General features: G+C 39.5%; 2 protein-coding genes across 2 annotated transcripts; one reads left to right on the plus strand and one right to left on the minus strand.

Moving 5' to 3' along the window:
• Positions 1-2,986: 2,986 nt before the first annotated feature.
• On the minus strand, positions 2,987-13,200 carry LOC124856683 (eukaryotic translation initiation factor 4E type 3-like). The gene is made up of 7 exons (XM_047347420.1): positions 11,791-13,200; positions 8,934-9,006; positions 6,932-7,026; positions 6,640-6,700; positions 6,494-6,560; positions 6,236-6,391; positions 2,987-4,604 (listed from the first exon to the last, which is right to left on the minus strand). Exons 1-7 carry the CDS (start codon positions 11,973-11,975, stop codon positions 4,558-4,560), a joined length of 684 nt encoding a protein of 227 aa, XP_047203376.1. The 5' UTR covers positions 11,976-13,200; the 3' UTR covers positions 2,987-4,557.
• A 3,547-nt stretch (positions 13,201-16,747) lies between these two features.
• Positions 16,748-23,078, plus strand: gpr27 (G protein-coupled receptor 27). The gene is made up of 2 exons (XM_047347419.1): positions 16,748-18,084; positions 18,175-23,078. The coding sequence occupies exon 2, from the start codon at positions 18,234-18,236 to the stop codon at positions 19,347-19,349; it is 1,116 nt and encodes a 371-aa protein (XP_047203375.1). The 5' UTR covers positions 16,748-18,084; positions 18,175-18,233; the 3' UTR covers positions 19,350-23,078.
• The last annotated feature ends 839 nt before the right edge of the window (positions 23,079-23,917 follow it).

A 23,917-nucleotide genomic window follows, 5' to 3' on the forward strand; every position in this document is an offset into this window, starting at 1 on the left:
ATTATTGCCTAAGTTGGTTCCAAGACTAACTTAACTTCATTTCCAGATTCTTCAAGATAATCCTTGGTTCTCAAACATAAACATTGCATGGTAATGTTGCATCACTCTTTTGGTCATGATTTCAATCATCTTTAACCAACTTTTTTATATTGTACATAGCCCATTAGTCTTCGTTATTCTTTAATTCTGCTTGGTAGTTTAGTTGGATTATTTTAGCATAGTAAAGAGTTTGTTGACTGAAATATGTTTGACTTTGAGTTGACTTATTTTTGTTAATAAATTCTTGTATTTTAAGAAATTGTGTGAATTCATCCCCTGTGTGTGCAGAGTTTTGCTGTTCAATAATGTCAGAGCTTGGCTCACCCTTTTGATTTTGTCCTAATACCATCGCCTTACTGGGCTGGTATTCACAGTACAACCCTTAACAGACCGAAATATTATTTGATAAAATATTAAATAATATTCTCAGATTCATAGTCACAACACCATTAAATTATGAAATGCACAGTCCAAAGACATGCCTGTTAGGTTAATTGGTCACTCTAAATTGCCCTTAGGTGTATGAATGAGTGTGTGCGTGGTTGTTTGTGTGTTGCCCTGTGATGGACTGGCAACCTGTCCAGGGTGTACCCTGCCTCCCGCCCATAGACTGCTGGAGATAGGCACCAGCTCCCCCGCGACCCACTATGGAATAAGCGGTAGAAAATGACTGACTGACAATTAAATAATTGTGTCCTACTAAATAATTAAATATACCTTTTAAATACTGAAATTAAATAATTCAAGTCTGTTTTTTAATTCATTCATATACATTTTTTTAGGATGTCGCCAGTCTATAGCAGTTATTTTGGGGGTCACAGACAGAAATAAAAGATAACATGTGATTTTAATTCACGCACCAGACCAAGAGTCCCAAAAGCATATAGCATGAGCCACAAACTGGTTTAATTCACTAGAACTTTGAAAAGTTCAATTATCTGTAAACAATGGAAATAGAGTTGTACAAACCACTTTTGAAAATGTAAAAAGTAAGAGCTTAATAAACCATTTCATCACTTTTTCCAACTTTATTGTAAAATATAACCTGGATTATTTGACTAAACAAATCTGTTGGAGGAAAACATTTACAAAAATAATAAAAACTACTTTAACTTGGTTGTATAAGTGTCCACATGCTTTAATATTATTCTGAGCCAGCTTTTGATACAATTCCAACACTGAGTCTTCTTTGGTTCACACCTATTGTGAACATCAATTGGGAGAATGTGATGAACTGTAAATAAAGTTTAGCTTTTCTGGTAGGATTTTGTTAAGATTTTCTCGCTAAAGCCTTAGTTTTCAGACACACTACAAGGGATCAAAAAGGGTATTTTGTGCAAGGGTATCAGGAAGGAGAATAAAAAACTAAACACACCATTATACCACTATAGCATCGTGAAGAGTTGTGGTAATTTCTAGTGAGTTCTGGTTGTTTTCTATAGAAGTACCTCTTTCCAAAGAAAGGATCCAAGCCTTGCTAAAATCTCCCAAAACCTGATAGAAAAATGTGTTTTGGTCTGGCATAAAAACAACACAGCATGTCACCGCAACATAGTAGTGGCAGCATCATGATGTGGGGTTTCAGATGGAACTGCAGTTTTTGAAATCATGAATAGCTGTAAACCAGTTTAGATCCAAAACTAGCAAGAAAGCTAGAAATGACAAAGGACCTTATTTTTAAGCATGGCTCATCAATTATATGTCAAAAATCCCTGAAGGGCTTCAGCTGAAAGAAATTCTTGTTTTAGGAAGAACCAGCCAGAACTCAGAACTAAATCTGGGAAAAAAAACCTGAGGTAACTTTAAGAGATTTCCTCCCAATCTGACAGGTTTGGAGAACTTTTGTAAGGTAGGTTATAGAGTCAAGTCAAAATCTAGGATGCTGACAGACTCCTACCAAAGAAAACCCGAAAAATAAATCGAAACAAAAGGCGCTTCAAAAGTATTGGTTTAAAGACAAACACACGTAAGCAACAGTGTTGTTAGTGTTATTATTTTTCAGGTGAATTATACAGGATTTACTCTATGTGCCAATAACGGTTGAAAAATTAGGAAACAGTGTTGTAGTTATTACATCCACATTGTTCATGAGGTCATATTCCTATCAGATTTTTATAGATTTTATCGCTTTTTTTTTTTGCTTTCTGATTGGCTGCATTTTTAAATTCACATCTAACAAGATCAGCAACTTTAGAAATTCACATCAATATGCTTTCTAGGCAGCTTATTATAGTGTTGTTGCACCACAAGAACTACTTTAGTAGGATTTACTAGAACAAAGATCTCTTAAAGGTGTTTGTCTTAACAAATCTAATGCAGGTTACAAACCATTCAGCTGCATCTCCAGACAAATTTTATAGGTTGATAAAATTTCAATGCAGAGATGTTATAAATGCTACCTTCCCAGTTGTTATTCACGACTGTGGACCAATCATGCTTTGGGAACCTTTCACTAGCAGCATTTTATTTCTACAATGAGCAGTTACGCTATTGCAAAACTAGAATTTAATTTAAAGCTTTTACAGAACTCATAAAACAAATACAAGTGGAGCAGGCTGTCTACAGAATCAGACCCAATCATAGTCAGATTCAGACCCAATGACAGAAATCAGTTCAGTCCAGATTATATCTCTGGATAGTCAAATTCAGTGGATTATATGCCAAGTAGAAAGAAGTGATCCATGTAGGGAAGCTCAGCTGATTGCATCAAGTCACTGATTTTAAAGGTTTGGATTCTAAACGTTCCAAATCAAGGAGAGCCTGTAAACAGTAGCAGAAGATTCCTTCTCACTTCACAGAACACTTAAATTCTGTCAGAGCAAACAGAAGCGTGGAACTAGAATAAATCTGCACCAAACATGCCCGCATGAGTGACAAATTTTATGTATTTAGATAGTTCTACGTTCTTATTGAGAAGACTCTTAAAAAAAAAAAAAAACTCCAAAGAAAAGATTTTCAGCTCCGTTTTATTTCATCTGTCCATGTCATTGCAAAAAGGCTTTACAGAGAGAAAACAAATGCTCCAACCTGACAAGAGATCAACTACAAGAGTGATGTGACAAAAAAAATACCAGATGACTTGAACGTATACTTAATTAAAACCAAGCCGGAGTAGGTGTTAAATGAATGGCGCAGTTTTAGAGAGTAAACTGACCTCCTTGAATTTCAGGCGTTCTTGCATGGACGGGAGCTGATCTCCTTATTGGTTGTTTTCCTTTTATCCCCCTAAGCAGCAGTCTAGATAAAAGTCAAGTCTCTTCCTCAGCTTTCTTAAAGCTACACCTGAACCTAAACGAACATACCACTACACGTGAGAACATTATGACCTATGTCTTTTAGTGAAACAGGAGTATGTCCTCCTGCTTCCTTGTGTGAAGTGGTTACAGTAATACACAGGGGGGGGGATTGGCAGACATTAGTGGCAACATGTAGCGGCAGGTATGAAGGAAAAAAAATGTGCAGCATTACCTTATCTAACAATCAGTAACTAATGCGACGGTGGGGAGGGGGGGGGAATACAAATAAAACAGTACCAGTTATTAACACTAAAAAAATTCTTTCCATAAAAATAAAGCTTCAAAAATAATTATGGCCACATCTTTGCTGGACTTTACTTTGATCCATTATGATGGCTTTATGTTGTGTGGACTAACAAATAGCCATGTGCAACATTTCTGGATTAAAGTTCACACTTGATGAATATTTAAGAAAGCAAATGTTACATTCACTCCATCTGAGTGGGTAAAGCCCAGCGGGATAAAATACTTGAATTAGGACGACACAAACATCTTAAAACAGCAGAAGAGTGCTTTGGCACTGAACGAGCAGAATGGATCATGATGTGAAGGCAGTATCAAGCAGAACATACTAGATGGTGCAGCTAATACAGTCATATTCAATAAAGTGGAATATGTGTTCCAATAAGGCTCGTTTTTTAGATTAAAAGTACCTTTTAAAAATAACCTTTAAGTACGTATTAAACATATGTTTCATTAAGCCCAAATTTCTTTATTGGTCTGATGTAATATTGTAATCTGAAATGTTGTGTTTTCATTAGCTATAAGCAGGAAATCATAATTAACAGAAATAAAGGCTTATAATCATCAGTTTGTGTGTAATTAATCTATATAATGTGTTTCACCAAGTAAGTTAAAAGGTACTGATATAAATGAACTTTTCAATATCCTAATTTATTGAATATGACTTGTACCTCTATACCAGGACTGACAGGAGTGGTCCCTGGAATATGCAGAAGACCGGGCCATGACAGAACAGGAACCCTTACTAGTTAATGCATTTTGGATGAGATTTACACAGTTTCAATTCTCTGAACCCCTCAGAGCTTTAGGACCCATATTATGATTAAAACAAGGCAGCAGTCATTAAAAGATATAAAAATATATTGATAACCTTTCCTCATTGAAAGCAAAAATACTATCCTTAACTATGTTGTGGACATCACCTTCTGGGAAGGCAGGTACAGAGTTCAGGTTTAAAAAAAAAAAAGTGCTTTACAATCTAATGTCTTGAGCGTCCTCCCTCAAAGGCATGATGGTCCATATGAGCTGAAAGAGACAGAGCGATTTCATTTCATTATACATCTGCTTGACAAAAGTTTCTGAACATGAAGGACACAGTAAGTTCTAGATGCTAAAATAACAACTGCAAGGTCAGGGTTTAAAAAATTCACCATTGGAGATAAAGTTTATGGATTCAGTCTTTAATAGAAGGGATTCTTTTATAGAATATCGTGGTTGTCAAAAATTCTTATTTTGAAGGTTTTACGTATCAGGACATGACAGAACAAAATATCAGTCAATGTCTGAACTGGGGTAATAAGTCGGCTGGTGACAGAAATCAGCCAACTTTAACCTTTATCAGCCCTGTTTTCTGACTGGCTGGTGGGAGACTAAAAATCCATCCTGTTTTCAGATGTGTGAATGCACCACGCTCCAGCGCAGTTAAGGCCCCAACAAAGTCGGGTGCGCCTCACTCCGTGGAAGTAGACGTGATGACGCCATGGCAGATGGTGTGTGAACTCTAGGGATTTGTCACTAGAAATGTGGGATATCTGAAACGTCTGCAGACATTGTGCATGCAGAGTCCATGCTGCTCGCAGTACACGCTCAGTACACCAGACTCTGTGGGAGCTTTAAGATCGTACTGACAACGACATTCTTTGGTGTGAAAGGAGTTACTGAGGGAAGAACAGTTGGTGAGCTATTCTCAATACCAGTGATGTGTTTAAAAATTAAGTTAGAGGAAGAACTAAATACTGGTTTTTATGGAACAATGTTGGCTGTTCATTCACAGTCTGCTATTTTCGTCTGGGGGTTCCACTTCAGCAAATAAGAAGCTGAACTTATCACAGCGGAGTTGTTCTGTTTTATCTATTCGAAGGGTCCAATTCCATCTGTCCACAAAATGCTGAATTAGGAAATGTTGCAATCTTTAGGAAATCTCAGTTAGGGTAAAGGTCTACTTTCAGTATTATGCAGGAAATAGACTGAGGTATACAGTTAATACTGCGAACTGTACAAGATGCTGATGTATGACTCCAAGGACAGTTTATAATTTTGTCATAGTTTTGAAATTCTTGAGAAATCCTGTTCAATGGCAGAGCTGTGTAATACAAAGCGGTCCTCCTCTCGCACAGTGTGACATCACCCTGTTCCCAATACGAATAATTAACGTTGCAAAGTAACCATGACAGAAGGGTGCTTAAGGCTGATGCATCGTAAATGAATAAATGATCTAACAGTCTAACTTTTAACAGCAAATCAGACTCTTTTCCTTCCATCCAAAGACCAATGCTATTTATTTTGAAATGATTAACAAATGCGGATGTTGTGTTTCTGCATTTCAAGGTGTGCAAAAAAACAAAATAATAAAAATTTGTGAGCTACCTTCTGTCTCGTCAACGAATAGAATGGTCAAGCTTTAGTCATTTTAGCTCTAAGTTTTATTTAGGCACCTCTGTCCCACAACCTGTTTTACAGTATTTGCAGGTTTTCAGAGAGAGAGCTACACATTGAAACTGTTTTTGAGAAAATATGGTTTTATTTTACTACGCACAATAATTGGTTCCAAAATATATGTATTTTGGAAATATTTATTGTGCCTTACCATACAGGGCAACCAATTTACAGCTAAAAGCCAAATACACAATATATGGAAAAATAAAGCATATACTTACGCTTATAAAAAACTGCTTTAAAGGATATATATGGGAGCAGCTCATAGACTTTCCCCAAGATATTTGCTTCATTTGCAAGAGTTGCATCTCTGTTCCATATTTGTACAACATCCTCCCGATCTCGAACACTAACACTGACGCCAACAACCTCATCATCTGGAGAACAGAAGAGGGAAAAACAGCAGAACCGTTAGCAAAAGAACCATTTGTGAAATTAAACATCGCCATGTTGTTTTTAATGCATTTATCCCACTGTACCTGATGCACAGTAATCTGCAAACTGCTCCCCTATAGTAGCAAGTAACAACTCTTTCCAAACTGTAGACTGAAACACAAAGAGGTGCTCATTACCAAGTCAGCCACATCAGTATGAGAAAAGCAGGCAAACCGTACACAGCACGTACACTGTTTTCTTTTGGGATTTTCATCTTCCATACCCCTCCTTTCGCATTACTTTCTTCTTCCCTGGTGGTGTAGGAGATAAAAGTGAAAAATTATTACTGAGAAAATGTAGAAGATGGATCAGTTTACATTGTAAACAACAACTGAAAACAGGTTAGATGCTATAAGAAGAGGAAACATTTTATATTAATTTATCACATAGAAATAGTATCCTCCTAATGTCATCAGTACTATACAACATGTATAACTGATTTAACATAGCGATGTAGGAACCTTGCAGAAAAATGGACTCACCATAGCGGTCTCCTTTCTCCACGCATTAAGTGGTAGCTACATCTCAATGTCAGGGCTGTGACTGGAGGGATGTTGTTATACACACTCCAGAACATCTGGAAAAATTAAACCCGAAAAAACAAATAGATAAGTAAATCAGCATCAGGTCTGGATTTTTCCTGTATTCAAACTTTGCCCCCATGAGCTGTACACCACCGCCCTCTGCTGGACAATCAGCAGCATAGAGTCCCAGAATCAGTTTTCCTCATCCACCGTCCCGCCACATGTATATTAATACAGAGACAAGGAGCATGTATAAGGAGTTTCACCACAGAAGCGGCTGTGTTGGAAATGTTTCCGACTATACACTCGAGTGGCCAATGAGAATCTTTCAAGGGGATGCCAAACATCACTCCCTTGAACTTTGAAACAACCATCATACGAACTGGTGCTACAACATTTACTAGCAGTTTTGTACGTGCTTATTGCCAGTCTGCTCTTTATAGAGTGACCTCAATTTTAACAAGCTGCCAACTATTTTATTCACTTTCCACACCACAACTGTCTGTGTCAGTTTATATTTCCAAAGAGCTGATTTCTTTCTTGTTTGCAAAGAAGTGTACGAGGCTAATTTCTGCCAGCTGGCCTGCAGTGTGTAGCAATAATTGTTCTATGCTTCATACAGCAGGAGAAAACTCCCGTCACTACAGCACCTTTCTCTGGCGAACCGTTAAAAGGATTTCAAATGAAGTAAGAGTATGAATACTTGTCTTCAGTGAGGTTGAAGTCCTAACTTTAACATCTCGGTACACATCGATAAGAGTAATCAGCCCATGCATAGTTAAAACTTAACTGCAATGGCACTAAAAATTAATTTCCTGGTAACTGATTACATATTTTTTTTTTGCGTGAAACTGAAAGCGTCACCATTGAACTCTTCTAAATAAAGCTTTACAATGAAAGCACTGTCAGCACTGCAGGGGAAAAAACTTTCATCCAGTCGGCTTGTGACAAATGTCATGGTTGTTATGGGTAAAGAGGATAAAGTCTAGTTTCGTTTAGGCAATGCATAAAAATGTACATCTTAAATTTCCATCAAGGTTTGGTGTATTTTTCTCCCCCAATGATTGAGTAAATATAAGCCTGCCAGCAGCACACACCTAAAACATACAAATAAGAGCCAGCGTGAAATAATGTCACAAGCTGTTTATGTTTCATGAATATCAAAGGGGAGCCCAGCTGTCAGGTGCCGTGTTTTCCAGGATTTTTCATGCTTGATTTAAATCAGGCCTTCCTGAAACCTCGTTGTGTGCGATTACAGCTTTAACGTCACACTCCATTTCATTATCCAATGCATTTATCTGACGGCAGCTCCTGCCTGACTGCCCCGCTACCAAACCTTAGAGACATCACAGCAGGAAATCCAAAATGTTTCATTACCATATTTGTCTCCTGGCTTCAAAGCAGGGTCTACAGAGGAGCTGTCAAACATTCTGAAGTTTCAGTCTTGCGTTTGGTGACTTGAACCGTTTTCACACATGATCGGAATATTTCTGGAGAGCGTGTGGAAAATTCCGTCTGGTCTTTCCTTACAGTTGTTGCTCACACATGCAAGAGGCCCCTGCTGGCAGAGGGAAAGATGCCCACTCGCATGAGGAAAAAGTCCAGGGTCACAAATGGTGCCTTTCCCTGATGACTGAGGTGTTATCAAAATCAGACACACGGTTTCACAAAAGCAGCACATCTAAAACGGTGGTGCCGTATGCCGAGCCCTAACCCCTAATAACCCCTTGCAACCATTTGAAATCTCTTGTAAAAACTTTGTTCATCATTGGCTGGTCATATTTCCAGGCTCCTTCCTTTTCCATCAAGTCAGCTGACTGCAACCCAGCAGGCTTGGGAAATGTTATTCCCTCCCATCAGGGAGTCTCCTCTTAAATAACTCAGACTTTCAGCCCAGTCATGCTCCTCATCTCTTTGCTCTTAAGGTGACGAAGCTTTGTAAGCTGTCAGCAGATCTCACCTGAACAGTTTGCACAGTGTAGATCTTCTTTAGGTTGGATTCGCACTCTGCAGCCGTCGTGCCCGGTAATGACCTGGAACAACAAGGAAAAACTGTTTCAGTTCTAGTGGAGGAACAAAGACGTAGAGACCGTCCTGACATGCACGAGCGGTTTTATGTGATGTCACATCACGTTGTAAAGGACTGGTTTTTTTTGCTGTAACCCTGCAGGCTTTTATAGGTCAAACGAGGTATATGGTGCAGGAAGCATGCAAGGAGTAAATATAGACTTATGTGCAACAGCCTTTGGATACAATTTCAATTCTGAAAATAAAAAGACAGGTTAGTAGAAGCAGAAAGAACACATTTATTTTGGGTTTCTAGTACATTGTTCTTTATAAAACATTGTTTTCCACTCAAATTTCATCGTTCAAATAACAATCATTTACCATAAATCTGCTTAAAAGTAGTTGGGACTTATCTGTGGATTCCATAAATAAGGAAATAATGTTGGAATTGGGTTCCAGTTTTTGGAAGGTGATATAAGGCCATTGACTGCTTGTGTGGCATATGGACTACTTCAAACCCAACTTAAGAACCATTAAGTGTGTATCCGGTCAAAAACCAAAGCACTGATGGTTGAAATGTTAAAATCAAGGTGCGATGTGGCAAGTCAAAGATAAGAGATGTCCGTTTAATATAAACGACGTGAAAACCACTAAAAGCATTAGATGTTATTGGATCTTTGTCCTTTAGAAAATACAGTAACAAATGAGTCTGGAAAAACCTTTTTCTGTTGTCAATTTTCTTTTTTTCCACACTTGTCTCCGGACTGAGACAAAAAAAAAAAAAAGAAAAGCTAATTCCATTCTTCAGGACTGGGGAAACTTTTCAGAATCCAGGTGATTACACTGTAACACAGAACTGTCTGTCAGACTGAGGCTCCTCATATTCAGACATAAACAAAAGAAATAAACATCGAGTTACATAAATGTTACTGAGCTGTCTGTTTATACCAGGCATGGGTCTTTACAAGCATCATGGCAACAAGGTTTTAAAAAGCGACAAGTCCTTCTGTGCCGAGGCTTCGAAGTGTGTGGCGAGTAACCCAGGATGATTTTAGTGAAGCACGTCTCGGGGCTCGTGTTGATGTTGAAGCCTTAGAGACGGCAAGATGACCGATTTAAGAACTGGGTCGCCAGTTCGAAATATAAGGAGTAGGGCTGCAACTAGTGATTATTTTAATCGATTAATCTGTTGATTATTAATTGGATAGCAAAAGGTGCGTAATAGGAGATGTTTTACAAAATTTGAACCAGGGGAAGCTAAAACTATGCCTCTTGAGTTCTGGATCGAGCATATTTAGAGGCAAAGAGTTTTTCATCCTAAATGCAAAATGTATATATTTTTTGTACACTTGTGGCACTGCATTGAATGGGTTCTTCTTTGAGCAAATGGCATGTTTTAGAGTGTGTATTATTATATAACGATTATTCGATTACTGAATTAGTTGAGGATTATTTCAATAATCACGATTATTCGGATTAATTGTTCCAGCCCTAATAATGCGCGACAAAACGTGGCTGATTCCCAGCTTGTATAAACTTGATGTTGCATTTCTGGCGAGTCTTGCTTCATCTGTGGCCATGTGAAAGGGTATTTCAATAAAGATGGATAAAGATACATAAAGTATTGTCCCTAGTTACATAAGCACGGATACAAAGCAACAAGCACATTCACATCACAATCCTCTCCCGTTTGTTATTACACCATATTCAAAATGTGTGTATTTGGCATCACAAACATCATTCATTTATTGATTCAATTTAAAACTGCACACAGCAAAGCCATGTTATTATAATCACTCTGCCTGTTTTACATTCATTGTGCACTTGATGGCGCAGTAGAGCAAATGAAGCATCATGAAGTTTCAGTTCAGGAATGGACAGATTGGATGGAAAGCTTCAGGGCTTCACGAACCTTCACCTCGCCGTCACTACCTGTTAAGATGCCATACAAAGGGATCTAAGCGTTTGAAGCTGTGTAGAACTGTGTTTATGGGTTGTGCTGCCCCTCCCCTACCTGTTGCTAAGCACTGCTGCTCAACCGGCTAAAAAACGGCTACTTTGGGCTGTTGCAAATAAAGACATTCAAATATCCGTTTTTAAAAATTGCAGGTGTGAATAATGTGATGGCATGGTACATTTACTCAAAATTGACATACCTTAACAACCTTATACTGTCTCCATTTCAGGTCTAACAGGTATGAAGCGAAGTCAAGGCCCTACCTTGTCTCAGAAAAATACAAGGATTTTTTAAATATGCTCCTGATCTCAGACAAGTCAAGAACACACTTGGTGAGATATATATATATATATATACATATATATTATTCGTAGATGAGATCTAAATGACCACACATAAACCATGACCTCAGGAAATGAACGGAAGAAGGCCCAAACCCAACACTGACTACACAGCACCCCAACACAGAGTGCATTAGATTAGCAAGGTAAAAGGTAGGATTGCTTCTAGAACAGGAGACAACAGTGTCAGTTTGCGTCCCCCTGCTGGATAACACAGCGTAACTTCAGGTGGACAGCGGGATAATTACAAAGAGGGGTCCCCTTCAAGCCCACTTGTGCTGCGTGGGACCCATTTCTATAGACAACACAGAGGTAAAAGTGTTCAATTGCACAACCTGCTGGCGTGTTGGGATTAGTAACCTGAAAAGGGTCAGAAGAGCCTTGAAGGGGAATATTTCTCCCGATACCTTTTGCTCCGGGAGGCCTGAAAGCTGTGGCCTTGCCTGGTGTTTGTCCTGCTCGTCCCGGGGCTCCTAACGCCCAGACATGGCGATTAAAACTCGAAATATTACCTGTCCAGCCAAAAGGTCCAGGGTGAGTGCAGAGGCAGCGTCGCTGTGTCGTCTTCTCGCTGTTTCTTTGTGATGTTTTCCAACTCTTTCTCGTCGATGTCAATGTTGTCCTCAGAGGAGACCGTCTGGCCGCTCAGGGCGCCTCTGTCCATCTGGACATCCGTCTGACCCGCGGGAACCGCCATTAACGCTGGAGACGAACCGGGTCTGTTCCTTTGTGTTCTGGGTAAACCCTCCGGATTAAACGACCCGGTTTGGTTTGGGCTTTATCTTCAGATACCGAAACACACTGTCGCTTTTCCGCCCACCGACTGCTGACGTCTTTGCGTCACTGGGTAGGAACGTCGCAGCTGGTCCACCCCAAAGACTAGGAAAACGTAGTGAAGGCTCACTCTTGCCCATTTTCTAACTAATGAAATATGGACATAGTGAATTACGGTCTAAATTTATCATTCATTTTGCAAAAATGTTTAATTTCAAATCAAATGTTGTTTTTCAAGAACCTAAACTACTTTACTACCAAGCTGGTAGTAATAAGGGACCCCAAAACAATGAAAGATAAGCAGATGATACTCGTTTTTAGGGCCAGCCTGAGGTATAGGCAAACTTTGTGACTGTGTAAAGCAGGGAACCCGCTTTTCTATGGGCACCAGGGCAAGGATGGGCACGGTGCAACTGTGTCACTGTTGGCACTCGCACCCTTGCACTCTCTTCAATGGTTCAAATATAAACCTATCTTTAGCCTTCATTATCCCTGTAAATCCAGCTGCTAAAGGTCGCCTTGTCTCACCTCAGGATTTCAGTTAGAGTTTAACCTAAAGTTATCCAATTTCCCTAACAGATTCTCACTATTTGAACAATGTTATTTACCCAGAATTCTTATCCTCATGGATCAACACTGTGGAGAAACAGAATGATCATCTTCAAAGGGAAGTCTGCTTTAAAGTGTGGCCGGTTTGCAAATGGACATGGATCTGCTTGATAGAAATGGTAACTTGTTGGATTATCTGTCATGTTAAGCTAAGTATCATTTAAAATGGACACAGGAAAACAATAACATGTATAAAGTAGTACTCTATGTAGTTCAAAATTGTGTTTGAAAAGACAACAATGACAACAAATTAATTAATAAACTTTTTTCAAAATGCAATTATAGTTCATGATAGCCAACTGGATGGACAACCGTCTTTTAAAATCAAAATCAAATCACATTAAATTTGTCAAATAGCCAATATCGACACAACTTGTCCACTATGTCCTTAAATTCACTCAATAATGCCAGCATTTTTAATCAGGCGATATTTTCATGTTGCTATTGTTTTTGTTTTGCCTCTGTATAGCACTAAATGTATTACTTTCCATAGTAATGTTCCAATGTTAATGCTGGATTAAAAATTATAATTTGGGCAGTGGTTAATTAGTATATGTACATGTTTATTGCTACTGCTATATATACATAGATTTGTAGCAGTGTATTAGTTCTTTTCAATGTGTGTAAATTTACTGTCAACTGGCTATTACTCAAGGTTAATGTCTTATTGTATTTGGTTGATAGAGTCAAGTTGGAGATAAAAATAATAATATCCTGTGCTCAGTGTTTGCCAAGTTCATTGCTGAGCATTACCTTCAAAAAACTTTTTTCCACTTGGAATAAAGAATTGTCTTCTTTAAGTCATGACAATGAACAACAGAACTCTTGCTTTGGAACTGATTATGGGTTTTATTTCCCTTTGTCTCATGCATGTGTGACTGTACTGGGAAAGACAATACCCAACCAATTGAGATTTTGTGGAACATATATGAAACATGGGAGTTACGTCGTTGTCAATGTAAATGAACAATGCAGTGCAGAGGGCTACAAAACTACACCCAAGACAAGACTTACAATCAGTTTTAACAAACTGATTGTAAATCTTTCTCAGAGTGAGTCATCTTCTTGTTGCAGCGTTTGTTGTGCTTTGGTTAAGGTACCTCTTATGGTTCTGCAGATGAGTTTTTCTAAAAAGCAATGCATAAACTCAAATTACAATTTTCTAACGTCATGATGCTGTTTGTGCACATGTTTTTTTCCCCTTTTGCCTGCGTAACATTACTTGTTCTTTGAAACATTTGCAGTTTTCCGCTGCAGCTGTAAGGCTTAACATTTCAAGTCACTAACAGTTTTCTTGAGGTATATCAGTATTTATCTTGAATCTCCATCCTCTCTTGTCATGTCTTTGAACTTGTGCATTGTCTGAAGTTCCATGAGTTTATTCACTCTACATGTATTCTCTTGTTGAAGCCTGCATGGAGCTGGTTAAAGGGGGGTGTTTAATCCCGGCAGCAGTGAAACCTTGTCACATGATGGCAGCTCTGGCTCAAAGTACAGAAGTCATGCTGAGAGCAAGTTCTGATCACCAAGCTACCATTTTACATGTTCTGTTTTAAAAGCCAATTAGCTCTTTTCTGTTTATTCAAACGTTACCAGGCACTACTACGTTTGATTTTCACTGAGGACTTTTCAGGAACTGAAAAACATTTTTTTATTGAATTTCCACATGTGCAGACAGGAACCTTTGTAGTTCCAGTTGAACGATGTTATATAAGTGTGTCATTTTCCTGCAACCTTGAAAGAAAAGCCATTCAGTAGGCCAGAAGCCTGGATCTATAAAGAGTGTGTCACTCAGACATGTACACACATTAATTATGGCCATGAATGTCATATTTACTTTGGACTTTTAATGATGCATTTGAACTGTTCGGGTTTTAGGGTGGCATGATGATGGTAAAGACATCACAAATGAATTTTAAAAACAAGAAATGGGTGCACAAGTTTGAATTTATTGTGGATTTCCTCAAATCCAAACAGACTACTAATTATTACTGATCTTTGTTGAGGATAATTTTCATGTTGGAAACCTAGCTTTGTCCAACATTTAGTGTATACGCTGTTGATGGTAATTAAGAATTAGGAGGAATTCCTTCATTTTTCCTATCTTTGTTTTGTTCAAAGCCTTGTTACAACTTGCAGTAAAACAGTCGTCAGGCATGATGCTGCCACCACCCTGCTCGACAGTTGTTATTATGTTCTTTAGCTTGGAACCTTTAATTTAACTCGTACAAACATTATTCTTGCTACTAAGGTGGAATAACAAATGTTTTGCCTTGTCTGCCTTTCCATGTAGGCAGTGGCAGATTTCAGTTTTGCTCTAAGGTGTCAGAGGCTTCTTCTTGCTCTGCACCACCTCTGTCCAACGTGGTGATTTGGGTCAGACGACCTTTGGAATAGATATAGTTGATTAACATTAAGCTTTTGGAAAGCCAAACCATATTGAACAATTGTGGACTATATTTAAACGTCGGGATACAGGAGTCCAGCTCATTTCAATGAACATTACCAAACTCTGCCAAAAAGGGTGGTCAAATGTCCTGTCAGAGTTACAAATAAAGTCTGTGTTTTCTCTGCAATATGCTAAGAACATTTAACAAAATACCAGTAGTGGGTGTATTGTATATACACTGCTCAAAAAAATAAAGGGAACACTCAAATAACTCATCCTAGATCTGAATGAATGAAATATTCTCATTTAATACTTTATTCTGTACAAAGCTGAATGTGCTGACAACAAAATCACACAAAAATCATCAATGGAAAACAAATTTATTAACCGATGAAAGCCTGGATATGGAGTCACACACAAAATTAAAGTGGAAAAACACACTACAGGCTGATCCAACTTTGATGTAATGTCCTTAAAACAAGTCAAAATGAGGCTCAGTAATGTGTGTCATACAGGCCTCCATGTGCCTGTATGACCTCCCTACAACGCCTGGGCATGCTCCTGATGAGACGGCGGATGGTCTCCTGAGGGATCTCCTCCCAGACCTGGACTAAAGCATCCGCCAACTCCTGGACAGTCTGTGGTGCAACGTGACGTTGGTGGATGGAGCGAGACATGATGTCCCAGATGTGCTCAATTGGATTCAGGTCTGAGGAACGGTCCATAGCTTCAATGTCTTCATCTTGCAGGAACTGCTGACACACTCCAGCCACATGAGGTCTAGCATTGTCCTGCATTAGGAGGAACCCAAGGCTAACCGCACCAGCATATGGTCTCACAAGGGGTCTGAGGATCTCATCTTGGTTCCTAATGGCAGTCAGGCTACCTCTGGCGAGCACATGAAGGGCCTTGCGGCCCTCCAAAGACATGCCACCCCACACCATTACTGACCCACTGCTAAACTGGTCATGCTGAAGGATGCTGCAGGCAGCAGATTGCTCACCACGGTGTGTCCAGACTGTCACATCTGTCACATGTACTCAGTGTGAACCTGCTTTCATCTATGAAGAGCACAGGGCGCCACTGGCGAATTTGCCAATCCTGGTTTACTCTGGCAAATGCCAAGTGTCCTGCACGGTGTTGGGCTGTGAGCACAACCCCCATTTGTGGACGTCGGGCCCTCATACCATCCTCATGGAGTCGGTTTCTAACCGTTTGTGCAGACACATGCACATTTGTGGCCTGCTGGAAGTCATTTTGCAGGACTCTGGCAGCTCCTCCTGTTCCTCCTTGCACAAAGGCAGAGGTAGCGGTCCTGCTGCTGGGTTGTTGCCCTCCTACGGCCTCCTCCATGTCTCCTGGTGTACTGGCCTGTCTCCTGGTAGCGCCTCCAGGCGCTGACAGACACAGCAAACCTTCTTGCTACAGCTTGCATTGATGTACCATCCTGGATGAGCTGCACCACCTGAGCCACTTGTGTGGGTTGTAGAGTCCGTCTCATGCTACCACGAATGTTAAAGCACCACCAACATTCAAAAGTGACCAAAACATCAGCCAGAAAGCATAAGTACTGAGACGTGGTCTGTGGTCCCCACCTGCAGAACCACTCCTTTATTGATTGTGTCTTGCTAATCGCCAAAGATTTCCTCCTGTTGTCTATTCCATTTGCACAACAACATGTGAAATTGATTGTCAATCAGTGTTGCTTCCTAAGTGGACAGTTTGATTTCACAGAAATTTGATTTACTATTTGCTATTGTGTTGTTTAAGTGTCCCCTTTATTTTTTTTTTAGCAGTATATAATTTTGACCATGTGTGGATTATAAAGAAATCCACAGAAAATTCAAACTTCTTTGTGTTTTAGTTTTTAAAAATCAATGCTGTTATTTGTTGGGTAACCAGTCCACATTTTCTTCATTTATTAAAACAGGTTTTGAAAGAAAAGGGGCTATTTAAACAAGAAGAGTCACATTTTTACAGAACAATACATAAAAAACAAAAAATCTTATGCGAGGATAAATATGATGTCTCCATCTTTGGAGAGAACCGGGGACTATGACTAGTAATGGTTCTTAAGACTTTATGTTTAGTAATCATAAAATATTTAGAAATATGCTGACTGTTCTTTAAAATTGTTTGAATATTTAGCACAAGCAGATGATGCAAAGTCCACACACACTCTCACACACACCCACACTTACAAATGTGCACATGCACACTAGCACAAGAACAACCTCACAGAGACAATGATGTTGATAAAGTAAGTAGTATTTGGGGGAGTATTGAATATTTATTTTCCTTTTGATCCAATGGTCATCAAGGATGTACTCTGATTTATTTAGGCATAAAATGTAAACATAGTAGTTATAGTCAGGACTATTTTATTATATAAAAGCCAAGGTAAACTTTATTTTTGTTCCATAATATGTGATTAACTGCGGCAACCTGCACGCACATGACTGTGCACCATAATAACCTGCATCCCTCAGTTAACATCTGCCTCCTCCCGGGGACACAGACTGATCGGGGTGGGCACGGAGCAGCAGATGAGAGTCCTGACTGATCCCAGGCCTGCTCACTGGATCACAGCGGACGTGCGTCGCATATAATAGAAGACGCTGCTGCTCCCGCTGTGTGTGTCGAGCCCATACCGACGCCCCGAACCTATTACCTTGGTTCCAGCAGGGAAAGAAACACCCAAACATTGTCAGTTTGTTAGTAATTTGAGCAGCAGGTTAGCCGGGCTGGGCATGCGTGATTCCCGCGGAGCGCTGCTGTTTGACGCTGTGTGGATTTTCATCCTAGGAGGCGAACCGGAGAGTTCTGCCGCCATCGGAGGGAAGCTCTGATGCGCTTTCTGAGCGGATTGTCGCCTGCTGTGTGGACGCCCTCTGAAATGGTGTATAATCCCAAAGCAGGCTGCCTCGACTCTACAGCGATGAGTGACAGAAGGGAAAATGGGGCTTTTTACACCGGACGCTTCTGAGATGAGGGATAAGAAGAGGAAGAGAAAAAAATTGCAGTTTGGTTTTAGGTGGGGATTACAGCACATCGAGATGGAATCTATTTATGAGTAGGTTTTTTTCATTGTTATTTTGTTGTGTTGATTTTGTTTTCCATCCAGCCCTGGGCGGACAGGAGGGATGATTTGATGAGGGGATACGCTCTGCCTCGGCAGCATTCATGGCAAACACAAGCGAGTACGGGGAGAGCAGCGCTTCCTTACAGAGCTTTGCGTCCACGGCCTCTGCGGTCAAGCTGGCCTCCCTGGGGCTCATCATGGGCATGAGCCTGCTGGGAAACGCGTCGCTGTCCCTGCTGCTCCTGAAGGACCGCTCGCTGCACAAGGCTCCCTACTACTTCCTGCTGGACCTGTGCCTGGCGGACGTGCTGCGCTCGGCCGTCTGCTTTCCCTTCGTGATGGCGTCGATCAGCGCCGGCTCCGCCTGGCCGTACGGCACACTCAGCTGCAAGATCGTCGCCTTCATGTCGGTGCTCTTCTGCTTCCACGTCGCCTTCCTGCTCTTCTGCGTCAGCGTCACCCGCTACATGGCTATCGCCCACCACCGCTTCTACTCCAAGCGCATGAACCTGTGCACCTGCGTGGCGGTGATCTGCATGGTGTGGACCCTCTCCGTGGCCATGGCCTTCCCGCCCGTGTTCGACGTGGGCACCTATAAGTTCATCCGCGAGGAGGAGCAGTGCACCTTCGAGCATCGCTACTTGAAGTCCAACGACACGCTGGGCTTCATGCTGATGCTGCTGGTTATCGTGGGGACCACCCATGTGGTTTACATTAAGATGCTGTGCTTCGTTTACGACCACCGCAAGATGAAGCCGGCCCAGCTGGTCCCGGCTATCAGCCAGAACTGGACCTTCCACGGGCCCGGAGCCACCGGGCAGGCTGCCGCCAATTGGATCGCCGGCTTCGGGCGCGGACCTACGCCACCGACGTTGGTGGGTATCAGGCAGGCGTCGCATCCTGGCAACAGGAGGCTGCTGGTGCTGGACGAGTTTAAGACGGAGAAACGCATCGGGAAGATGTACTACTTGATCACACTGTCCTTCCTCATTCTGTGGGCACCTTACATTAGCGCCTGCTACCTGAGGATATTCGCGCGGGGGCCCCCTGTTCCGGAGCTCCACCTGAGCGCCGCTGTGTGGATGAGCTTCGCCCAGGCGGGGGCCAACCCCATCATCAGCTTCATGTTCAACAAGGAGCTCCGGATGAGACTCAGAGCCTGTTTTTCCTGCTGCCTGGGAACTCAAACCCCCATGGAGCCATACTGTGTCATTTGAGCCCCCCTTTCCAACTATACAGCCAAAGACAAATTTATACACTAAAAACTGCTGGGTTAAAATAATCGAATCTGGATAATTTTGCAGACACTCAAATAGGCACTTGGGTACAGGATTGCGTTATTGGAGCAGCATACACTGATTAAACAAATTGTTAGGATTTCACAAACAAAAGTGTTGTAACAGATTGTATACATTACATTTGGGTAGATTTAAATCAGTATATCGGAGTAAAAATTCTAAATCCGTTCAATGCCATCAAGTTTTGAAAATGAAGTTAATCAACTAAATTAGATACATTCTAACTAATTAAGTTCACTTTGCTTATTTGGTTTTCCTCCAAAGTTAAAAAGAAACAAGAAACACTAATTAGTTTGTAATTATGTCGTAAAATAGTATTATGTTTGATCATTATAAATAGTCATAAACAGGAATGTGTCCATGCCGGCTAACATAAAGATACGAAAAGGTTCACATAAAGGAGATTTGAAAAGTTTATGGGAAAACTAGAAATCTTTTTTGTAAATTTTTTACAAAATATGTTTCAAAGAATCTGTGACCAGCATGGATTAGTCCAGCCCAGGTTTGACAGCTCCAGTTATGTGGTAATTGTTTCGTCAAACTCTAGGGGGTTGTAATGATAAAACAGATTGAAATGGCTTCCTTTTGTGTTTTGAAAAATGTCAAACTGAGTTTTAAAGAATTTAACTTTCTGATTTTTGATTTGGTTTCTTTTCAAACAGGGAAAGCCCAAAGTGAACCAAAACCACTTGAGAACATTCAGGTTGTGTATTGGTCTAATGTGTCCGGTGCGGGAGTACCAAGTGTGAATACACAAAGCAGATGCAGTCTCCTGAACTAGAAAACATGGAGAATTTATTCATATCATTAGTGTGTTTCTGGGTACTATGTCAGGCCAAATTATAGGAGAGTATACTGAATGATTTTGAGAAGACATCTTGAAAGCTGCACAGGGCTTTATGCTTCACGAAAAAGACATGCAGCCATTGTTTATTAATTTGTTTACCCTACAGCATCCCACAATGCAACGCAAGCCCAGCTATGTGGCATACACCCTTAGATTTTGAATTAGACGCGCAACTTAAGTCCAGGTTCCTTAAAAACCAAAATAGTGTTTTACTTTAGCATCAATAGGAAATTTTGAAGGAGATGCTAACTTTCGTGTCGTTAACGACTATTTGCCACACTCAGTATTCTCACAGTTTTTATAAATCAGTTGAATCTTGCTAGTCGCTCCATCTAACAAGATACAGTTATAATCTGTCATATCGTCACCAAACTAACATAATGGCCTAAGTCATTTTTTCAGGTTTTTCAGGAAACACCAAAACTTCACAAAATATATATAATATTTATTATCAATTTCACCCAAAAAGGTATTAACAACACATGAGTGTTGACATAGCCATTTGTTATGGTCCTTTTTATTAACCTACATATCTTTCTCGAATAGATAATATAATGTGGAAAATTAAAAGAAAACAGTTGATGAAGTAATCTTGAAAAAAAATAAAAATGTTGACAAAAAACGATTACTTGTTACAGCCTATATTGTGATAATCCTTATCACTTATCAATAGGGGATGAGCTATAATGAAAATGGCTTTAGTGGCTCAGTAGTTTTAGGTTTTTCCTGAAGCGGTTGCCATTTTGAAAAGCCTGTAAAAAAAGTCACTCTTTCGACGTAGGCCATTACAACAGGCATGGAACTGACAGTTTTACAAGAGGTGGTTAGCATCATGAGGAGATGATTTAGGCAAAAAAAAAAAAAAATTTTGGCAAAAATGGCTATTATTTTAGAAAGGTGACGAAATTTCATCAGGGTTAACTACCAAACGGATCTGAATCACAGTCACTGGGAACAGGAGTGTAATTTAAAGTTCTGGATAATTGGCTAGTATACAACTGAGTTAAATTTTGAATGAGAATTTATCTACATAATTAATTAAAATACTTACAAACAACCGAAAATAAAACTGGTATGTGATTGTTTAAGTATATTGGTGGGAAATGATTTGTTTGAAGGTAGAAAATGAAAGTAGGAAGAAGGAATTAGCAATGCATAGGTATGAAATGGGGGTACAAATTAGAGAAAGAGAATTTCAATAGTCTTTCGATAATAATATTAATAACAAACAAAATCAATAATGTAACACTACCAAACAAAATGAAATGACAAAAAAAAAAAAAAACACTGTATAAAATACTTCCTGTCAATACTAACTTTATTACCAGTTCTTGGTCAAAGTGTGAAACTTGAACTTAGCTAGCACTAGCTTGTACCAACAACTTAGCAGCTAAAAGGCTTAAGTAAAAAAACTGGCTGTTTATTGGGAAATAAAATCAGTAACACAAACCACTGAGATAAATGTTATTATACTGCATCATTTTACCATCTTACCATTACATTTTCACGTGGAAGAGGACCAGTGACGTCAGATTGGGTTGTTTACAATGTTCAGAATGGCCGGCTGTGAAGAATGATGGTCTCTTCTTTAACCAAACAAACTTTTTTTACCCACTGTTTGGTAAAAACTACCCAATTTCTGTCCCTCCAGAATAAACCCAGCATCTGATATAAAACATAACCCAGCAGTTCTTGTGTGTGTAGCTATGCTGTTATATTGGGCTCTCAATACACCGTAAATATGGCAAAGGATGTGGAAAGGTTGGAGAGGGGCAAGCTCACTTTAGTTTCAGCTCATTTTTATTTGTGGAAAAAAACTTTTACTCATATTAATCCACAAAGGTTTACTATGCTCTCTACTAATTCTATACTTTAAGTTTTAAATTCAGATTGGTTCTCAGCTGGTGATGAAGTACATGTAATGAAACAATATATAGAAATGCACCATTTAGAGGGTTAATTTGAACTGTCTGCATGTAGATTAGGTGACATTTAAAAACTTCCTTACACATGTGTGAAAAGTGGGACTTTATGTCCTGCTTTTTCAGCACAAATGTCCCATGTCTGAATTTCCTTTTGCTCCACAACAAAACATGCCACTGTGGCTTTTTGTACATTCTGAAATGATTTCCCAAGACTTGAAAGAGGCACTGCAGCCAGAGCCGGCCTAAGGCATAAGCCAACTTTGCAGCAGTTAAGGGCCCGAGAGAGTTATAATTTAATGCTCTTTGTGCACACTGTAACCTTTTTGAAAGTAGAGGAACAAGTGATACCCATTTTTTTCAGTGGTTGCTTGTGGACATAACATACAACTCTACAGAGTTCTTGAGATAGCTTAAATAAACTATCCAGTGCTACAACCTTGATGAAACTCTGACTGTGGCATTAATTTATCTTCCAACTTTGGCATTTGTGACATATTTCACTTTGCATTTGATTACCCCTCACAAGGTACACATCTCAGTTTATTTTAAATGAAGCTGATGCCAATAGCTACTGTATATACTGTAAATCTCCATCACCCTTTATTTCTAACTTTGCTTTAAACTGTTGGTTTAGTATGTTGTATATTCCATCATTTAATCTTGGTCTAGACCAGGGTGTTCAAACTCATCTTAAAAATAATTTGCGAACTCTTTTCCAATCAGTTGCGTTAAAAGTCGACTCATGTTGGCTGCAGGACACAGACTCTTCAGTCATTGTCCATTTTTTCATGGATGTGTCTAGGACTCTGAACATTTTGGTGCTTTGAAAAGATGTTTGCATTTCTTAGCAAATAAATAGAAAAAAGGAAGAAACAATTCTTTGGCTCCTTTGTCTATTGTGTTGGAACTCTTGCTAAACATGTTTTGTATTTTGTCTTTAAATATGTTTTTATTCTTTATTAGCTGACTGGTCCCAACTAGTTCATAAATTAACTGTTCCCAAAAAACATTCAAATGAGGGTTAATAATTAAAGCAGACTATCAGTATTGCTCCAATTTCAATTAGTATGCCAATTACCGTGCTCTTGATAATATATCTTATTTTCAAGAATGCATAAATGAATGTATTACATTCTATTTTTAAGTACAAGCTAGATTTGGTGTGGAATTATTGAAGGGTCCCTTTGGGTGGTACATACATTGATTTAAGAGATACTGTCTTTTAAAATAACCAAGACCTATATTTTTATGCCATGGCAATTTTAGCAACTAAATGTCTGCAACATATTTTTACCCTTTCTTGCGGGCCACAAAGACTTAATAAAACCTTTCTAAGAACCAAGGTAGGTTCTACCACTTTTGTTTCTGTTGCAGCTTCCGGTATTAAACTAGAAGATTTGGAGGATAAATCCAGCCCGGAAAAAAAACCCTGGAAGGGTGGTAATACATTGACTTTACCCTGAACCTAAGGGGAGGAGCTCTGGGCGTTGGAGGGTGGCAGGTATTTCTAATTAATTGAATATTGCAGCGTGCTGTCTCAGTCATCCAATTCCAGTATCCTCTACCGCTCAGTGTTTTGTAAACTCCAACTAATGAATGCCTTAATGAAAATACTTTTCTGTTGATTTTTTATATATATATATATATATATATATATATATATTCCTTTTTGGTGTCCTATTTTTAAAATTAAAATCTAAATAAAAACAGATAAG

Source organism: Girardinichthys multiradiatus, chromosome 20 (genome assembly GCF_021462225.1).
Source record: "Girardinichthys multiradiatus isolate DD_20200921_A chromosome 20, DD_fGirMul_XY1, whole genome shotgun sequence".
Lineage (NCBI taxonomy): Eukaryota > Metazoa > Chordata > Actinopteri > Cyprinodontiformes > Goodeidae > Girardinichthys > Girardinichthys multiradiatus.

What these genes read in the sequence shown, in the direction of transcription:
- LOC124856683 (XM_047347420.1), bottom strand. Translation starts at nt 11,975, where the DNA reads ATGGCGGTTCCCGCGGGTCAGACGGATGTCCAGATGGACAGAGGCGCC. An exon ending in TGGACCTTTTGGCTGGACAG is followed by an intron (nt 9,007 to 11,790) that starts GTAATATTTCGA and finishes TTGTTGTTCCAG; the next exon opens with GTCATTACCGGGCACGACGG. An exon ending in GGAGAAAGGAGACCGCTATG is followed by an intron (nt 6,701 to 6,931) that starts GTGAGTCCATTT and finishes CTACACCACCAG; the next exon opens with GGAAGAAGAAAGTAATGCGA.
- gpr27 (XM_047347419.1), top strand. Translation starts at nt 18,234, where the DNA reads ATGGCAAACACAAGCGAGTACGGGGAGAGCAGCGCTTCCTTACAGAGC.